The 14,324-nt window shown below is 39.9% G+C and overlaps 2 protein-coding genes across 4 annotated transcripts in view; one reads left to right on the top strand and one right to left on the bottom strand.

Moving 5' to 3' along the window:
* EFCAB7 (EF-hand calcium binding domain 7) overlaps positions 1 to 8,102 on the bottom strand; it is a 27,401-nt gene extending 19,299 nt beyond the window's left edge. For both annotated transcript variants that reach the window (XR_794663.4, XM_010716043.4), the window contains exons 1-3: positions 7,963 to 8,102; positions 5,228 to 5,415; positions 858 to 1,069 (exon numbers count right to left, since the gene is read on the bottom strand). Coding sequence is in view for 1 of the 2 variants with exons in the window: in XM_010716043.4 (XP_010714345.1) it covers positions 858 to 1,069; positions 5,228 to 5,414 (399 nt within the window). In the remaining variant the exon portion in view is untranslated. The remainder of the gene's footprint in view (positions 1 to 857; positions 1,070 to 5,227; positions 5,416 to 7,962) is intronic.
* Positions 8,026 to 14,324, top strand: part of ITGB3BP (integrin subunit beta 3 binding protein) — a 23,598-nt gene continuing 17,299 nt past the window's right edge. For both annotated transcript variants that reach the window (XM_085232134.1, XM_085232135.1), the window contains exons 1-3: positions 8,026 to 8,165; positions 10,796 to 10,838; positions 13,461 to 13,593. In XM_085232134.1, coding sequence (XP_085088260.1) covers positions 8,161 to 8,165; positions 10,796 to 10,838; positions 13,461 to 13,593 — 181 coding nt within the window. In that variant the 5' untranslated portion in view covers positions 8,026 to 8,160. The remainder of the gene's footprint in view (positions 8,166 to 10,795; positions 10,839 to 13,460; positions 13,594 to 14,324) is intronic.

Raw genomic sequence — 14,324 nt, 5'->3', positions numbered from 1 at the left:
TGCACCTGTTTATATTTGGAATCAGTGTGAATTCAAAGCAGTTTCTCTCCTTTTGGAACCACATTTGAAGTTGCATCACTATTTTGAGTGGCCCACTTGCAACAGGGGCATGAGTTATATCTGTCAGGAAGAAAGCAAGCCTTCCACAAGGTCCTCAAGGACACAGCAACACACAACTCCCATACAGAAATCTACTTCAGGTCACTTTTTAGCTATAGATGCATGGTGTCAATCAGGACCAAAATCTAATGTCAACTTCACTGCTGGTAAGCACGTGATGTGGACATATGGTCCTGGTACCACATTGCTACAAATCAAATCCTGATCCTCCCCACTTTGAGCAGCTCCAGTTGCTACTGCAGACGTGTCCAGTAAGTCCTCCAGTCTGGTTTGTATAAAGCAGTGCACTGACTTAATGTCACATTTCAGGATGTATAGATATTTATGGCACAACTACAGGAGCACTCAACACCTGTCACTTCTGCTTTCTACCATATAAAGAATGTTTTCTTGCCATTGCAACTATGGTTTTTTTGTTCATATTGAGTGAGGATTGAATGTTCTGCCACCACGGTGGACGTTAACAAATAATTATTGTTAATTGGGTCAACCACAACAAATATATCATATGAATTATTTCTTCCTTCTTTTCCAATTTACTCTTCTCCACATCTTCAGGCACTTGTGTTATACTCACTTCTGACAACAAAAAAATAAAAATGAAAACAACCACCATGAATCAGTTATTAATTGTTTTGATCAGGAATACATGCTAACACGTTCAGAATATTTGCACTAATTCCCAAAATCTCTATTAAAGGCTAAGAACAGATAATTAAGTTCCTACTGATACTTACTGTTGTCAGAAGTTTATAAAGTTCATCATGTAAAATATAACCAGTGTTATCTGTGTCTATTTTCCCAAATGCTTCAAGCAATTCAGTTCTTGCAGCCGGCGTTTCTTCTTTTAAAATAGTACAAAAATCATCAAAATTCAGCGTGGTTGTTTGTGAAGTCCAGTATTTATTAACTGTCTTCTGAGATGGGTTTCTTCCAGCCTGTTGAAGAACTGAACAGTAAAACATTAAAGGAGTTGTCTCAAAACATCCTTTAACCACTTCCCATGTTCTGATTTTTTTTTACATATATTTTCAAGACTCATCAATTCAAGGGAAAACCAGCTGTACAAGACAGTTTTGTTTATAGTCTCAATCCTGCATTCTGCTGATAGAGGCTGACTGTGACCTTCCCCAGCCTTGAATTCTGTGCTTTGTACCAGACAGGTCAGAGCAGCCTGAGGGGCAGATAAGGGGTCATGAAAGGAGCAGTGTCTGTTTCTAGACCTTAATTCTTCTGCACTCACAAGCCATGATCCAGCACAGAGATGACACGTGCCACGTCGTTGAGAAGAAGCCAGTGTGCAATATTCTTACAACAGAAAAAAAATACAAAGTTTTGTTGTTTCTTTTTGTTTTATTTTGTTTTTGGCTAAAAGCTTTGACCTGCAGCTTTCACTTACTGCTTACTCATTGCTACTGTTCTATTAAGGTCAGTGGGATGATTTCCTTAAATAAAATCGGCAGAGTCGAAACCTTAATGAAGCAAAATACCCATGACTTCAAAGACAGCCTCCTCAAGAGACAAGTGTACAATTCAGCCCATTGTCTGTATCCTCTGCTTTAATATCAAGAACCTACTATCTTGTGAAAGCTTGCAGAGTGAAAGCTGTTTCTACCGAGTTTTCCCATTCACTTTGCCAAGAATTAAGTTCTTGTGTAGGTTTGTCTTAAACAATCTTTTAACTCACATCTATACGTGAATTTTAAATGGAAAGTGAAAATGACACTGCTCCTATATTTGGAATTCTTCAAAATGAATGAGCTGGAGCTAGCCTGCCTCCCAAAAGCCCTTCCTGAAAACAGCCTTTTATCAGCTTCCAGTGTGGAGCAGGTATGACGTTAGACTACAATCAAACATGGCCTACCTGAAACTGGAGATACGCTTTGAAATCTTCCCATATAATAAAGTGTTTTAGGAAAACATAAAAGAGCCTACATTTATCGAGGCAGGCACTTTGACTTTTAGCCAGCTGACTGATGACCGAGTCTGCACCAGCTGAGAACAGCTCAGCAGCATCCCTGCAATGAGGCGGTGGCATTGCTACAATGTTCAGTAGGCAACAGTGTCACCGTAAAAACAAACAAACAAAACCAGACACCTTTGTTGTTAATCTCAGACTGAATGCCAAGGACTAAATAAAGGTTTCTGCCCCGACCCCTCTCCCAGCAGTCAGGAGAACATAGCAAAGCTTACATCTTTACCCATGCTAAAGTTGGGCACGCAGCTATTGTTGGATTTCAGTTCCAAGGTCAGACAAGGAAAGGTGGTTACTCACTCTGCGTTTGCTTCTGAGTGTAGCAGAGCTCCCTGGAAGGTCAGTGCAGTGCAGCATTAACTTACTTACACTTAACTGAGTATCCTTCAAATATATGGCAACACTACATTCTACGCAACCTGAGATGGCAGTGCTTGCTATTCACTACACCTCTCAAGTTTGTATTTATTTACCCTTCTTTACAGTGCGATTCTGCTAAACACAGCATTAATCCTGCAGATGCAATATTATATACCTATATAATACAGTTTGCAAAGTAACATTTTGCAGGGCCAATCTCTATGTGAATATTGCAGCTCAGATTATTATTCAAACATCGTGCAGTCACAGCTGCTTCAAATGGAGCATGCTCACTTGATAAATGCCAGAATCTATTTAAATTGCAACAGAAGACTACAGTAACTCCCAGTACTCTCACATTATAAAAGAAGCAGGTTCTTACATCTCTGAGGAGTGGGAGCCTGACCTACTATTTGCCCTTCCTGAGCTGACCTTGCAACCGAAATGCCCAAACACCTGGTAAGCACACAGCAGCAGGGTACGGATAGAGATGAAAGCCAAACCACATATACAGGAGATGACATTTGTTCACACTGCTCCTATTTTAAAATCCAGACCATCCAAAATTATCAGTAGGACGTTATAAAGGTACTTTTATTACAGCCTAGAAAGCCCGGCTAATGCTAAGTCATATGCAGAAAGAATGTGTTTGCTAATGCACAGAATTTCGTGTATCAACATAAGGAAAGAAGCTACCAAAAATAAAAAATAAAAAATATAAAAATCAGTGCATCAGAGACACAACTGAGCTTTTGTGCTGATGGTTTTAGATGCAGACACCTACTGCATTTTAGCCATGGACAACGCAGCAATTAGTGAAAAATGTTTCCTCACGTATGCAGAAAAAAAGAAAAGTGGTCACTAGAATTCTGACCTAACTAAATGATTTGATAATACAGCATGGATTTTTAGTCACAGAATCACTAAGGTTGGCAAAGACCACAAAGGTCACCCAGTCCAACCATCAACCCATCACCACCATGCCCACTTTGTTTACAGAGACCACAACTCTGCTGCTCAGTTCTGGACTTGCCTTGGTGTACTCTGGAGTCAAAGTATTGAGCACAGTTAAGGGCAATTGAGGGCACTGTCACCATCCTTAAGCCTTTTTTTCCTTTAGTTGTTTGCTGGTTTTTTTTCATTACAAACCATTGTCCACCAACACAAACACCACAGCACACAAACTGCTTGCTAGCATGATAATCTGTTAGGAGAGCTTTGGAAAACAACCTGTAATATCAACAGTCCCAAGTGTATGATGAGCTGTATCTTGAAACTCATAAGATCAAAATAAAAACCACGGCTTTTAAAATTACACATTTGGGTTCTTTTCATCTAACTGAAGGTTTATGTTCTCATACTTTCTTTGTCAACAATGTGAGCTGGAAGTATTTCTTCCAAATAAAGCCAGCTGTGATTTTCACATAACCACAGAACTCCAGGTAGAAAATAGGGAACCCAAGAAGTGTGTTTCAGCCCTAACACAATCCCATGCTACTGCAGACAACCACAAATAGTCCTTCTCATGACATAACAAAAGAAAACCAAGAAAAAAAATAGTCAGATACAGCCCACAACAATACAAATCCAACAGATGGCACAGCTGATACGATATTTGCTTGAGAAATTTTATATGAGAAAGCAAAATCTATTTCACAACTGAAATATATTATTACTGAGTCATATTTTACTTATTCCTTATCTTACTCTGTCATTAAGATGATTTCCAATAAACAGCTGTCATTTCTCAGGTAAGGTTATGTAATTATGCTTAATGATTCCATGCAAGGAGCATGGAAACGCCATCGATTTTCAAAACAAATTTGGTAGTTTCCACAGCTTTCATTATCTACTATCACCTTTATTCAGCACAACTGAAACATCCAGATTTCTTTTCCCCCTCTGGTAATGCTGACAGCAATACCACTTGTACACAGATACTATATATATAGTCTATAGAAACAGTTTAATTAAGTAACAATTTTAATAAAAGTAAGAATCCTTAGAAAACACCAATGGCTGAAAGAGTCCATGTATAAATTTGGTATCGGAAAGGTGGCATTTTCACATATTACTCAGACAAAGTAGATAAGAATTGATGAGTGAGGCTATCAGTAAGGGTGGTAATATTGACAAAACTTCTCACATGAGTCCGCCAACCTCTGTGCCAATTAATGCCAGTTATCATGGTGATTTTCTGTGATTATAGTGGCAATTGTCAGCTAGAAATGAACTGTATCAACTCACTGAGTCATTTGTCAGGGATAGGAAAGCATGTATTGCAGAAATGTCACAAACAAAGAGCAGTACTTCTTCCCCATTCCCCGTAAGCAACAATGCTTCCATCAAATTTGGTGATGTTCAACAGCTCACTTATGAACCCTTGTAAGCTGTCAGCTGGTACTGACTTCTGCTCATTCATACTGGTGATTTAGAGATGAAAAGCTCTGTAACTACTACCAGTTCCATGAGCCATCCAGCAACAAAGATTAAAGATTTAAAGAAAATGAAAAGCATTGAGGAATGGTAGTTTCTATATACTTTGAAAAATCACTGGGATATATTTTACAACGGGTAAATAATGGATATCCCCAAAGATACAGCAACCAGAGCTTGAAACAGAGCTAAAACTATTGCAAATTCCTTACAGGAGGTACTGATGTTATGCACAGGGGTACTCTCACTACTGAATTACTAGCTGCTATTAGTAAACGACCCACTGCAACCATCACACACAACAGTTAGAGGGAAAAAAAATAATTAAATAATTACCCAAAGTGAGTTGTTCTTTTGATTTAATATTTTCTAAACTGCTTTTGAAAACAGTCAGATAAGCTGCTCGACAGTTCTTGTAAAAGATGGCTTCTTCTGCATGCTGAGACTGCTTTGCTTGAGAGCCTTCTGAGTGTGTGCCTTTCTGATCGGCGAGGGCTGCATTACTCCCAGGGCTGCTGGCCATTCTGTGAACAACGCAATCACAGTTACAACTTGGCACTCCTTTCCCTGTTTAATAATAACTCCTCTTTGTCCTCTGAAACACCGACCATCACAATTTATCCTAAAGCCTCAGACTGCACACTGCCCAGCATCTAACCCTAGATAAGAATATCAATCTACCTTTGCAGGAAAGTATCACAAGGTCTGCAAAACAAAAACAGCTTGAACTTCTGAGCTACTTGTTATTCACCATTTGTTCTCTCTTGATAGTAAAAGGTTTAGTTTTATTGCGTTGTATTTTCATTGCAGACATTTGACATAACAACAACTACATGGTCACGTTATTTGAAGGCATAATACAAATTTCTGAATTAGCAATGGTTTGCATCATAGATGCTGTGTTTAGAAATAAATCAGTAGGATTTGTCCTTGCTACTTACTACTAAAATTTCCACTCTAGCCATGTTAGCTAATAACAAAAAATGGTGGAAGAATTTGCAAAGAACTGCACTTGCTGGTTCTGATGACTTCACCACCATTGTCTAGGTCCAGCATGATTTGTCACAGAGGTAAAATGAATGAACATATCACATCCCATCCCTATGACTGTTTTGCTCACAGTGCCACTCTCATTGCTGCTACTGGTCACCAGAAGTACCAAAAAGTTTTTTTTGGGGGAAAAAAATGCACTGTTTGTGGGAGGCACAGAGTAATTTAAAAAGCTTTTTCACAACAAAAACAAAGTAAATATCAAAGAGAATGGATGCAGCACTTAAGAGCTTTGCAGCTGCATGATCACAACTGACTCATGTGACATAGGAGTCCCTGCAACACTTGTTGCTGTGAAGAGCAATGTAAAAGTCCCCTTTGTCCCTCAGAGAAAACAACATGGAACCACGCTTCTGTTGAACTGTAAACTTCTTGGAATTCCCTGTCACTCAAAAACCAATTTCCATCACGTGAGCTAGCTGAAAAACCATCTTGCTTCATACACCTCCAGCAGAGACACTGTAAAACATCATAATGACTGTTTACAACCGTGGATAGCGATAGGACAAGAGGGAATGGTTTTAAACTGAGACAGGGGAGGTTTAGGTTAGATATTAGGAGGAAGTTTTTCACCCAGAGGGTGGTGAGGCACTGGAACAGGTTGCCCAAGGAGGCTGTGGATGCCCCATCCCTGCAGGCATTCAAGGCCAGGCTGGATGTGGCTCTGGGCAGCCTGAGCTGCTGGTTGGTGACCTGCACACAGCAGGGGGTTGGAACTGGTGAGCATTGTGGTCCTTTTCAACCCAGGCCATCCTGTGATTCTACGATAAACACCACATAACATTCAGTGTTTAAAACAAAAAAAAAAAAGATACAGTTGTTAAGTTGACTTCATACTTTTTCTCTGGTGTCAGCCCATAAGGGTTGGGCTTTTGTTTCCTGGTTTTGCAGTTAGAAGAATGGCCATTAGGAAAGTTGGTCAAAATTTCAAGCATATGAAGTTGAAGACATTTCATTCTGCTTTTAAGACTTATTTATGGCAACGATATTTGGGTAAGTCTGAAATTAAGCATATGCAAAACTTAGTACTTAATAGAATCATAGAATGGCCTGGGTTGAAAAGCCACATCCAGCTAGCCTTGAGTGCCTCCAGGGATGGGGCATCCACAGCCTCCTTGGCAACCTGTTCCAGTGCCTCACCACCCTCTGGGTGAAAAACTTCCTCCCAATATCTAACCTAAACCTCCCCTGTCTCACTTGATAACCATTCCCTCTTGTCCTATCAAATTTTTTAAGAACTAATATATAACTGCTCACTATATATTTGCTAATATAACTGCAAAAGAATTTTAAAAAAAATCACTAAGTGTACTTTTTTATGAATTAAAGCAATTCCAAGCAGTAAGTACTGTCGTTTGCTCACAAGTGGCCAGCAAACTCCAACAGCAGCTTTCTGCTCCTGCCTGAGGTGATGAAGGCTTTCAGAAGGCCGTCACGGAGGGACTCTCCATCACGGTGCACTGTTGGTCTAACAGCCTCTCAGATTATTTTACCCAGTGTTGATTTCAGAAAATATCTTCCAGTAGAACAAATTGAACATCTCAAGTCCAGCAACAACAGCATCGCAGGGTCCCCTTCAGGACTCATTAGATTCTTATTCCGGAGGCCTAAATCACTCACAGCTTTGAGTTATACGGGTCTTTTACTCTTGAGAAAGAAAGATAATAATCGCTTATCATGGATGAAGTGCCCTATCTGTAACACACAGCCCGCCTGCCTGACACTTCAATACGACATCGGCATTAGAAGGACCCCACCGGGAACGGCGATACAGCCTGGTTCCTACAAACGGTGTCAGTGTCATTAAGCACCAGCGTTACACACACACACAACGGAAGGAGGTGAAAGCCGAGGAGGAGCTCAGCGAACAGCCAATGCCGCTGAGGGGCAGCGGGGCTCCGCACTCCCCGGCCGCGCTCGGGCCTTCCCGCCCGCCTTCCCCTGCTCCCTCAGCCATTATTGACAACCCGCTCCCACAGAGAAGACGCTCAATCCCCGCTCTCCCACGGAACGAAACCAACCTGCTCGGCCGAACCTCCCCGCGGCGACGGCAGGGCAGGGCAGGCCCCTCCCTTCATACAGAGCCCGAACACCCGGGCCTAAGGGACGCGGCTCCACCGCCCCGCCCCGTCGGCGCCGTTTCCAGCCGGCGGCGTTAGGCTGCTGCACGGCGCTGGGCGGGGACGCGCGAGGCGGCGGGAGCTGTTCGAATCGCTGCGATGTCGTACGTAGCGCCGCGCGGGCGCCATTGCCCACCCTGAGGGCGGCCGTTGGCGGGGGGCGCGCTGAGGAGAAAGGCGGGCGGGCGGCAGCCGCTGTGCGGGGAAGGGAGGGTTCGGTTCTGAGCTCTGTCTTGAGGAGGGCACAGGAGGGAGCTTACTGAAACGGCCTCAGAGCGGACTGCTGTAGTCCCTAGGGTATTTTTAACGAAAGAATCTTAGCACCATAGAATCGCCTGAGTTGGAAGGGACCCGAAGTCCGAAACAAGCGAGTAAAAGTCACAGGATATTAGTGAGAAACTGAAAATACGACCGAGAAAGGTAGATTAACAATACACCATAGCAGTAATACACAGCTTTAACCTGAGAAACGTGAGCAAAATGTTCCTTGCTAGCTATAAAGACATGCCATCATATTTTCTGAACCATACAGAGTAAAATAAATCCTGTTAAGTAACTGAACAAATCTGAATGTAGGAAGCAGAGGTAAAAAAGTTATTGGTATCATGATTGCACGTGTTATCTTTCCGCCTCCCATTCTTGTTCAAACTCTGACACTGGATTCTCATCCAGAGCCGCAGCAAGGCTTTTCCAGTCGTATGAAAAAGATAAACCAAACTGAACTTGGATATGTTTTATTTCAATGATCCCAGCCAAGGAGTCCATGTAGATTAAGCACAAATTTTAACTTGTTCTGAGCGAACAACAGATGTCAAGAGCTCTTTTTACTTTTCCCCTTATAGAATCAGGGAGACAATCTCTAAAAAGAAGCCTGGAGGCAAACTGGGCTGCTGAGTAGAACAGGATCTGACCTTGGGACAAGCAAAGCTAAGCTGACCTGAAGCCAAAGCTGTCCCCATACAGCTCCTTCCAGCAGAAGTGCTTGTCTGGACTGAGGCTGCTTCTTCAGCATCATGGCTTTGGGTGTTTGCAGGGTTTTGCAAGCCAGTAGAGGGCAATTGGGACTGTCTTCAACTCTATTGCTGTATGCAATATTTGACAGGCTTTAAATAACATAGTCTCCACCGATCCACAACTTTCTCCCTAAGAAATTTTCCAATTTATAATTTAGCATGATTTTCACATAGTTTCTCATTTATCTTCTTCCTGCAGCTACGTTGGGTCTAGATTCTCCTTTACTTTGGCTTCCAGCTCTTTTGGAAGTCTGTCATAAAAACTTCCATCATAACGTGCCTTAGCGTAACATGCAAATACATCGGTCCCTAGAGCAGCCTTTCAGAGTAGGTGTATTAATAAATATGTTTCCCTGCTGCCACCAGAGCGGAAGATGTAATGGAGTCTGTATTCCTTAAGCAACGTGGGTTGGTGTTAAATAAAGAAATACATTGTAAAGAATTCCATCAAACTGCTACAGCTTTGACTGCCCTTTGGCAAGAGTTTCAGTCACTTTTTTAAATGCGTTACCTGTTTACTTGGCTTTATAAAAGACAGAATACTCCTCTTTTCCTCTTTGTAGTAGAGATTATTATAACCTAATATACATAAAAAACCCTCACCTGAGTTATATTTCAAAGATGTTTTTTCATTCAATTTTTCTAGCATTTAAATTTGCAATTTTGGAGTGGTACTGTAAATTAAAAGAGGATATGTTTGGAATGAGGTCATCTTAATTCCTTACAGTACGTTCTTTTCCAAGATGAAAACTGTGCTCTGATCTTGAAATATAATGCATTTCTAAATCTTCTTGTTTAAATTGATATAGTATATATTCCTTGGGGACTGTTCTTATAAAGATTTTACATTTTTTTCTTCATTGTTTTATGTAATGCTTTAAACCATTAAGATTTAAGAATGTACTTTAAAAGTTTCAGTTGTCTCTGGGAAAAATAGTCTTAATTTATGTTGACCTTTCTTTCCTTTGAGCATTTAGTCTGCATTCAATAAAATTTTGATGACTGCTCTTTAGAAGACAGCTGTACGATATAAAGTATTATAAATATTCAGCTTTCCTCTCCTAGCATTGCCATTAACAGCTGGGCATCCAGTTCAGCAGAGCAGATTTTGCAGAGAGAGCTTGGCGTGCTCCTGAATCAGTATAGTGGAGAAGACTAGAAAATAGTTTCTTACGGTTTGGGGACCTGTAAAGACATAGAGCATCTGTTCCCCAGTTAAGTCATAGTCTGGTAGCACTGAATCATGTTAAGAGCTAAAATGATGGGAAGAACCACTTTTTTCACCTTGGCTGTACCTGCGTTTTAAATGCCTAATAATTCTACTAAAGGAAAAATGATTTCAACCCTTGCTCAGAAGGTATGTAAATAATAATGCTTTTGCATTTTTTCATTGTTTATGGTTTTTAAGGGACAAGTGTATATTTGGCATCCTCTGAAACTCACCTCAGTGTCTTGATTTTTATCTCTAGTATAAAAATGGAGAATTGGATTTTCCTACGGAAACATTTGATCTTTCTAAACAAGCAATGCTTTTGTTACAGTGTATTTTAATTACTTAATATATTTGCTTTGGTTGAGATCATATTTTTCTTGTGTAGCATTAAAAAAAGTTCCAGATATGAGAAAGGTAAATGTCATTGAAATTAGAGATGATAAACCTTACTACCCAGAAGCTTTGTGTCTCGATGACCATAAAACTTGCCTGTATTTTCATCTTGCAGAGCTAAGAGATCGCTGAAGTTGGACAGTGTTAAGAAACAGAACGTAAGTATTTTTGGTGTATGAAATAACGTCAGATGTGTATATAGGCTTGTATACATATATTTGTACATAAATACAGTATCTCATTAGTTAATGAATATTATAGATTGGTGCTTGTCTAGAAAATTCTCAAGAAGGCACACAATTACTGATGAGATGTGAGCACGTAATTTGTAGTGTTCCATTTGTCCTACAACTGCCTGGCCTTAAGTAATGTGTACCTGCATGAATACTTGAATATAATGAGAAATAGGCATATTTTTGCTGCCCTGACTATTTACCCAAGAGCTGAAAGAGTTAAGCGACTTGGTGAAATCATTCATTAGAAATTAGCTCCGTTATCCTGGAGCAAATGTTCTGCCATGTAATCGTACATGTAACAATATGGAATTATGATAATGCTGTAATCTGCATATTATAAACTGCAGAATTGAAATGAAAACATTAAAGGCATTTTCATGTCAAGGCTATAATTACCTCCCTCAGCTAATCTGGCATAATGAAACAATGAAGTACTTACACTGCAATAAATTTCACCACAGTTATCACAATAAAAATAAAATTGTACTGTTGCTATTACTTTTTGTAAATGCAGCTATAGCAGCATGCCATGACATATGTCAGTTTATTATCTGCTTCCACCACCAGTGGGTGTTGCTGCAGACACCATACAGAGGTCTTTGTGAGGATGGCAGCATTTAGATGAAGGAAAAAAAAATGTATAAAAGTACATTAGGAGAAATAGCTGGTCAGTAAATGAGCTCTCAGTAAATCTCCACATCTGTGCCCTTCTCAAGAGAACTGCTCACACAGCTCATACGTGGAGGTCTCACTGTTAGCAAAACACAGATATACAATTTTTTAAATTTACAGGATTTTTTTCTGTTGTTGCTGAAAGAAAGATGGCAAAATTCTGCAGTAGCACTAAAAAAAAATCATTAGCAATTTAATTAGCAGCTTAACGTACCATTATCCAACTTGTTCTGCTCAGAATGCAGCTGTGACTGTAATTCTGCATCTGTTTATTGGGGTGTAGCAGTGTTGCTGTAGATGAGTGGTCCAGCTGAAATTACACACAGTTCCTTCACTGCTTTAAAGGCAAGTTTTGCGTACAGAATGGGGCTCGACCTGCTAGAAAAGGCAGCTTGTTTGGGAAGGTGATGAGTCTCTCCTTTCCTTGCTTCAGTTGCAGAAATAGAGACAAATCAATTTGCTCCTCAACCTCCGAGGGTCTGGAGATGTAACAAAAACTGAAGAAATCTCTCATTCTCTTTCTTGGTGCATTTTGTTTTGATAGTACTATGTTTCCAAGGGGGAGGAAAAAACAAAAAACAACAAAAAAAACCACCAGCATCACTGTTTCACTGCTGTTTCTTCTTTAAACCCATGAGAAAATATTGGAAAGCAATGGAAAAAAATGACCATCTAAAAATACCCCTTATTTTCTGCACGACAGATGTCAATACAGTGAAATCACTCATGCATTGTATGCACTGTCCACTTTTGGAGGTGGCTGATCTCATTTGGAAGCAGTGGTGGACAGGTGGACATACCTGCTGACTGTCTCCTTGACATGGGAGCTAGGCAAGAACAGGAAAGCCGTCATCAGAAGCTTTGTTTTCTGTCTTGCTGTGTGATGTGCATTTCTGTTTAGTTGTTGAATCACTGGTTATATAGCAGTGAGGTATTGTCAGGTACTGTGCTTCATAGTTGTGCAGAAATCCCTGAGTCACTTCACCAGTCATTTCAAAGAGCATAAGATACAGCTGATACAAGTGGAGCTACATATGTTCTATTTCTCTGTATGTTTCCTTTTTGATTGTCACTGATGGCATTGTATAAAGCTGCTAGATTTCTTAACTGGAAGCAAGTTCTTGCCTGAACTGAAGCCCTTTGTGTGTGAACAAACTTTTTTATTCTTAGTGTTGGTAGTGCAGGGAAATCCCAGTTTCTCAGAGTCGCAATCTAGAGAACAAACTGCACCCCCAGGTTATAATTCAGAAATGGAGGCTTCTCTGCAAAATTCCTCGTACACCATTAAATTGCTACTTCTGTATCATGAAACATATTGAAATTCTAAGCCAAAGTTTTGGTTTTAATTGACTCTTTTAATGGACCTTTGTGTTTAGTTTTTAATTAGTAGAAATCACTATCTTTTAATGGAACTAAAAATACCCATGTTCTTAAGTTCTCAGTAGAATAACACCAGTTTTTGACTGTTGTTTAAATACTACATGTATGTACATACATATTCTGGCATATCTGAATCTTTAGAAGCTATGTACTTTTTTTTTTAATGAAAACAAGGAGGCTAATGATTGAAGTGTGCTTTGTCTTTTTGTTTTTGGCTAAAACTGATGTTTGCACGTGTATGACGGGCTTCCCATAAGCAAAAGTACATAAAGCTTGGAATTACTTAGAAATCTCTCTCATCAAATAGATTTCAGAGAGACTCTGACTGATTTGGGATGCAATACGTAGCACTGGTGATAAGACAAACAGAGGCAAGGATGTATTTAGTTTACAGATGAAAAATTTGTAACTTTTGTGACTTCAGGTGGATATAGGAACTCCTCTGTCTTTAGCCAGTATTGATCCAGATTCTTTTGTCTTCTACTACGTTAGCCAGTTGAAGCAAGCCCTTCAGCCAAGAAGCAGCAGCTAAACTATTCACCAACAACAGGAACACGCCAGATAAGTCCATTTTCATCTCCCTCAAGTCATAACGCAGAGGATCTCAGAAACGGCTTATCACATGGTTAGTTGAACATCTTGCCTTTCTTATTGCAACATTTTTCTGGCTATTGGCTTGATTTAGTGATTTATGTGTCTCATGCAGTATGTTTGATTTCTTTTTTGTCTTAAAGCTTCCCAGTTTGAGATGGAGGAACAGATTTATTTGTTCATGCCAGTAAAATAAATTCATGCATACATACTGAATTTCCATAACTCTCAGAACTGAGAAAGTGATGTAGATGTTATTAGATCAAATGTAAAAGAGAAGTTAGTCTAACCCTCCTTTGCATTCCTTCTATGTAGTTTTTAACATAGTTATTCAGAGTAAGGCAGTTTTTAGTTAAGCTAACAGAATTCTGACTGTCATGAGTGCTCAGAAAATATGCCCTTCCATAATGATAGCATTTTCATTTTAGACATATCTCCACAGACAACTCTTGATGCAAGCAAACTATGAAGTATATTTTCAGTAGAATAACCTGCTTGTATGGATGTCATAGGTTTTCAGTGTAAAGGAACCATTAACTCACCTAGTGTTACTTATTAGAGCAATAATACAAAGACACTTATCTTTTCCACATAAAACCCATGAGCTTTTGTTTCCTTGTAATGCAAGTCCTATCAAAATCATAACAGCTGGGTTAGAAGGGAACGTAAAAGTCATTTAGTTCCAATTCACCTTCTAGGAGCTGGTTGCCAAAACAGGGCTTGAACCCACATCCTTCAGTCCTGAGGTCAAACTCTGGGTGAGCA

This window comes from Meleagris gallopavo, chromosome 10, assembly GCF_905368555.1.
Source record: "Meleagris gallopavo chromosome 10, MGAL_WU_HG_1.1, whole genome shotgun sequence".
Lineage (NCBI taxonomy): Eukaryota > Metazoa > Chordata > Aves > Galliformes > Phasianidae > Meleagris > Meleagris gallopavo.
This window is presented reverse-complemented; position numbering and strand designations above follow the sequence as displayed.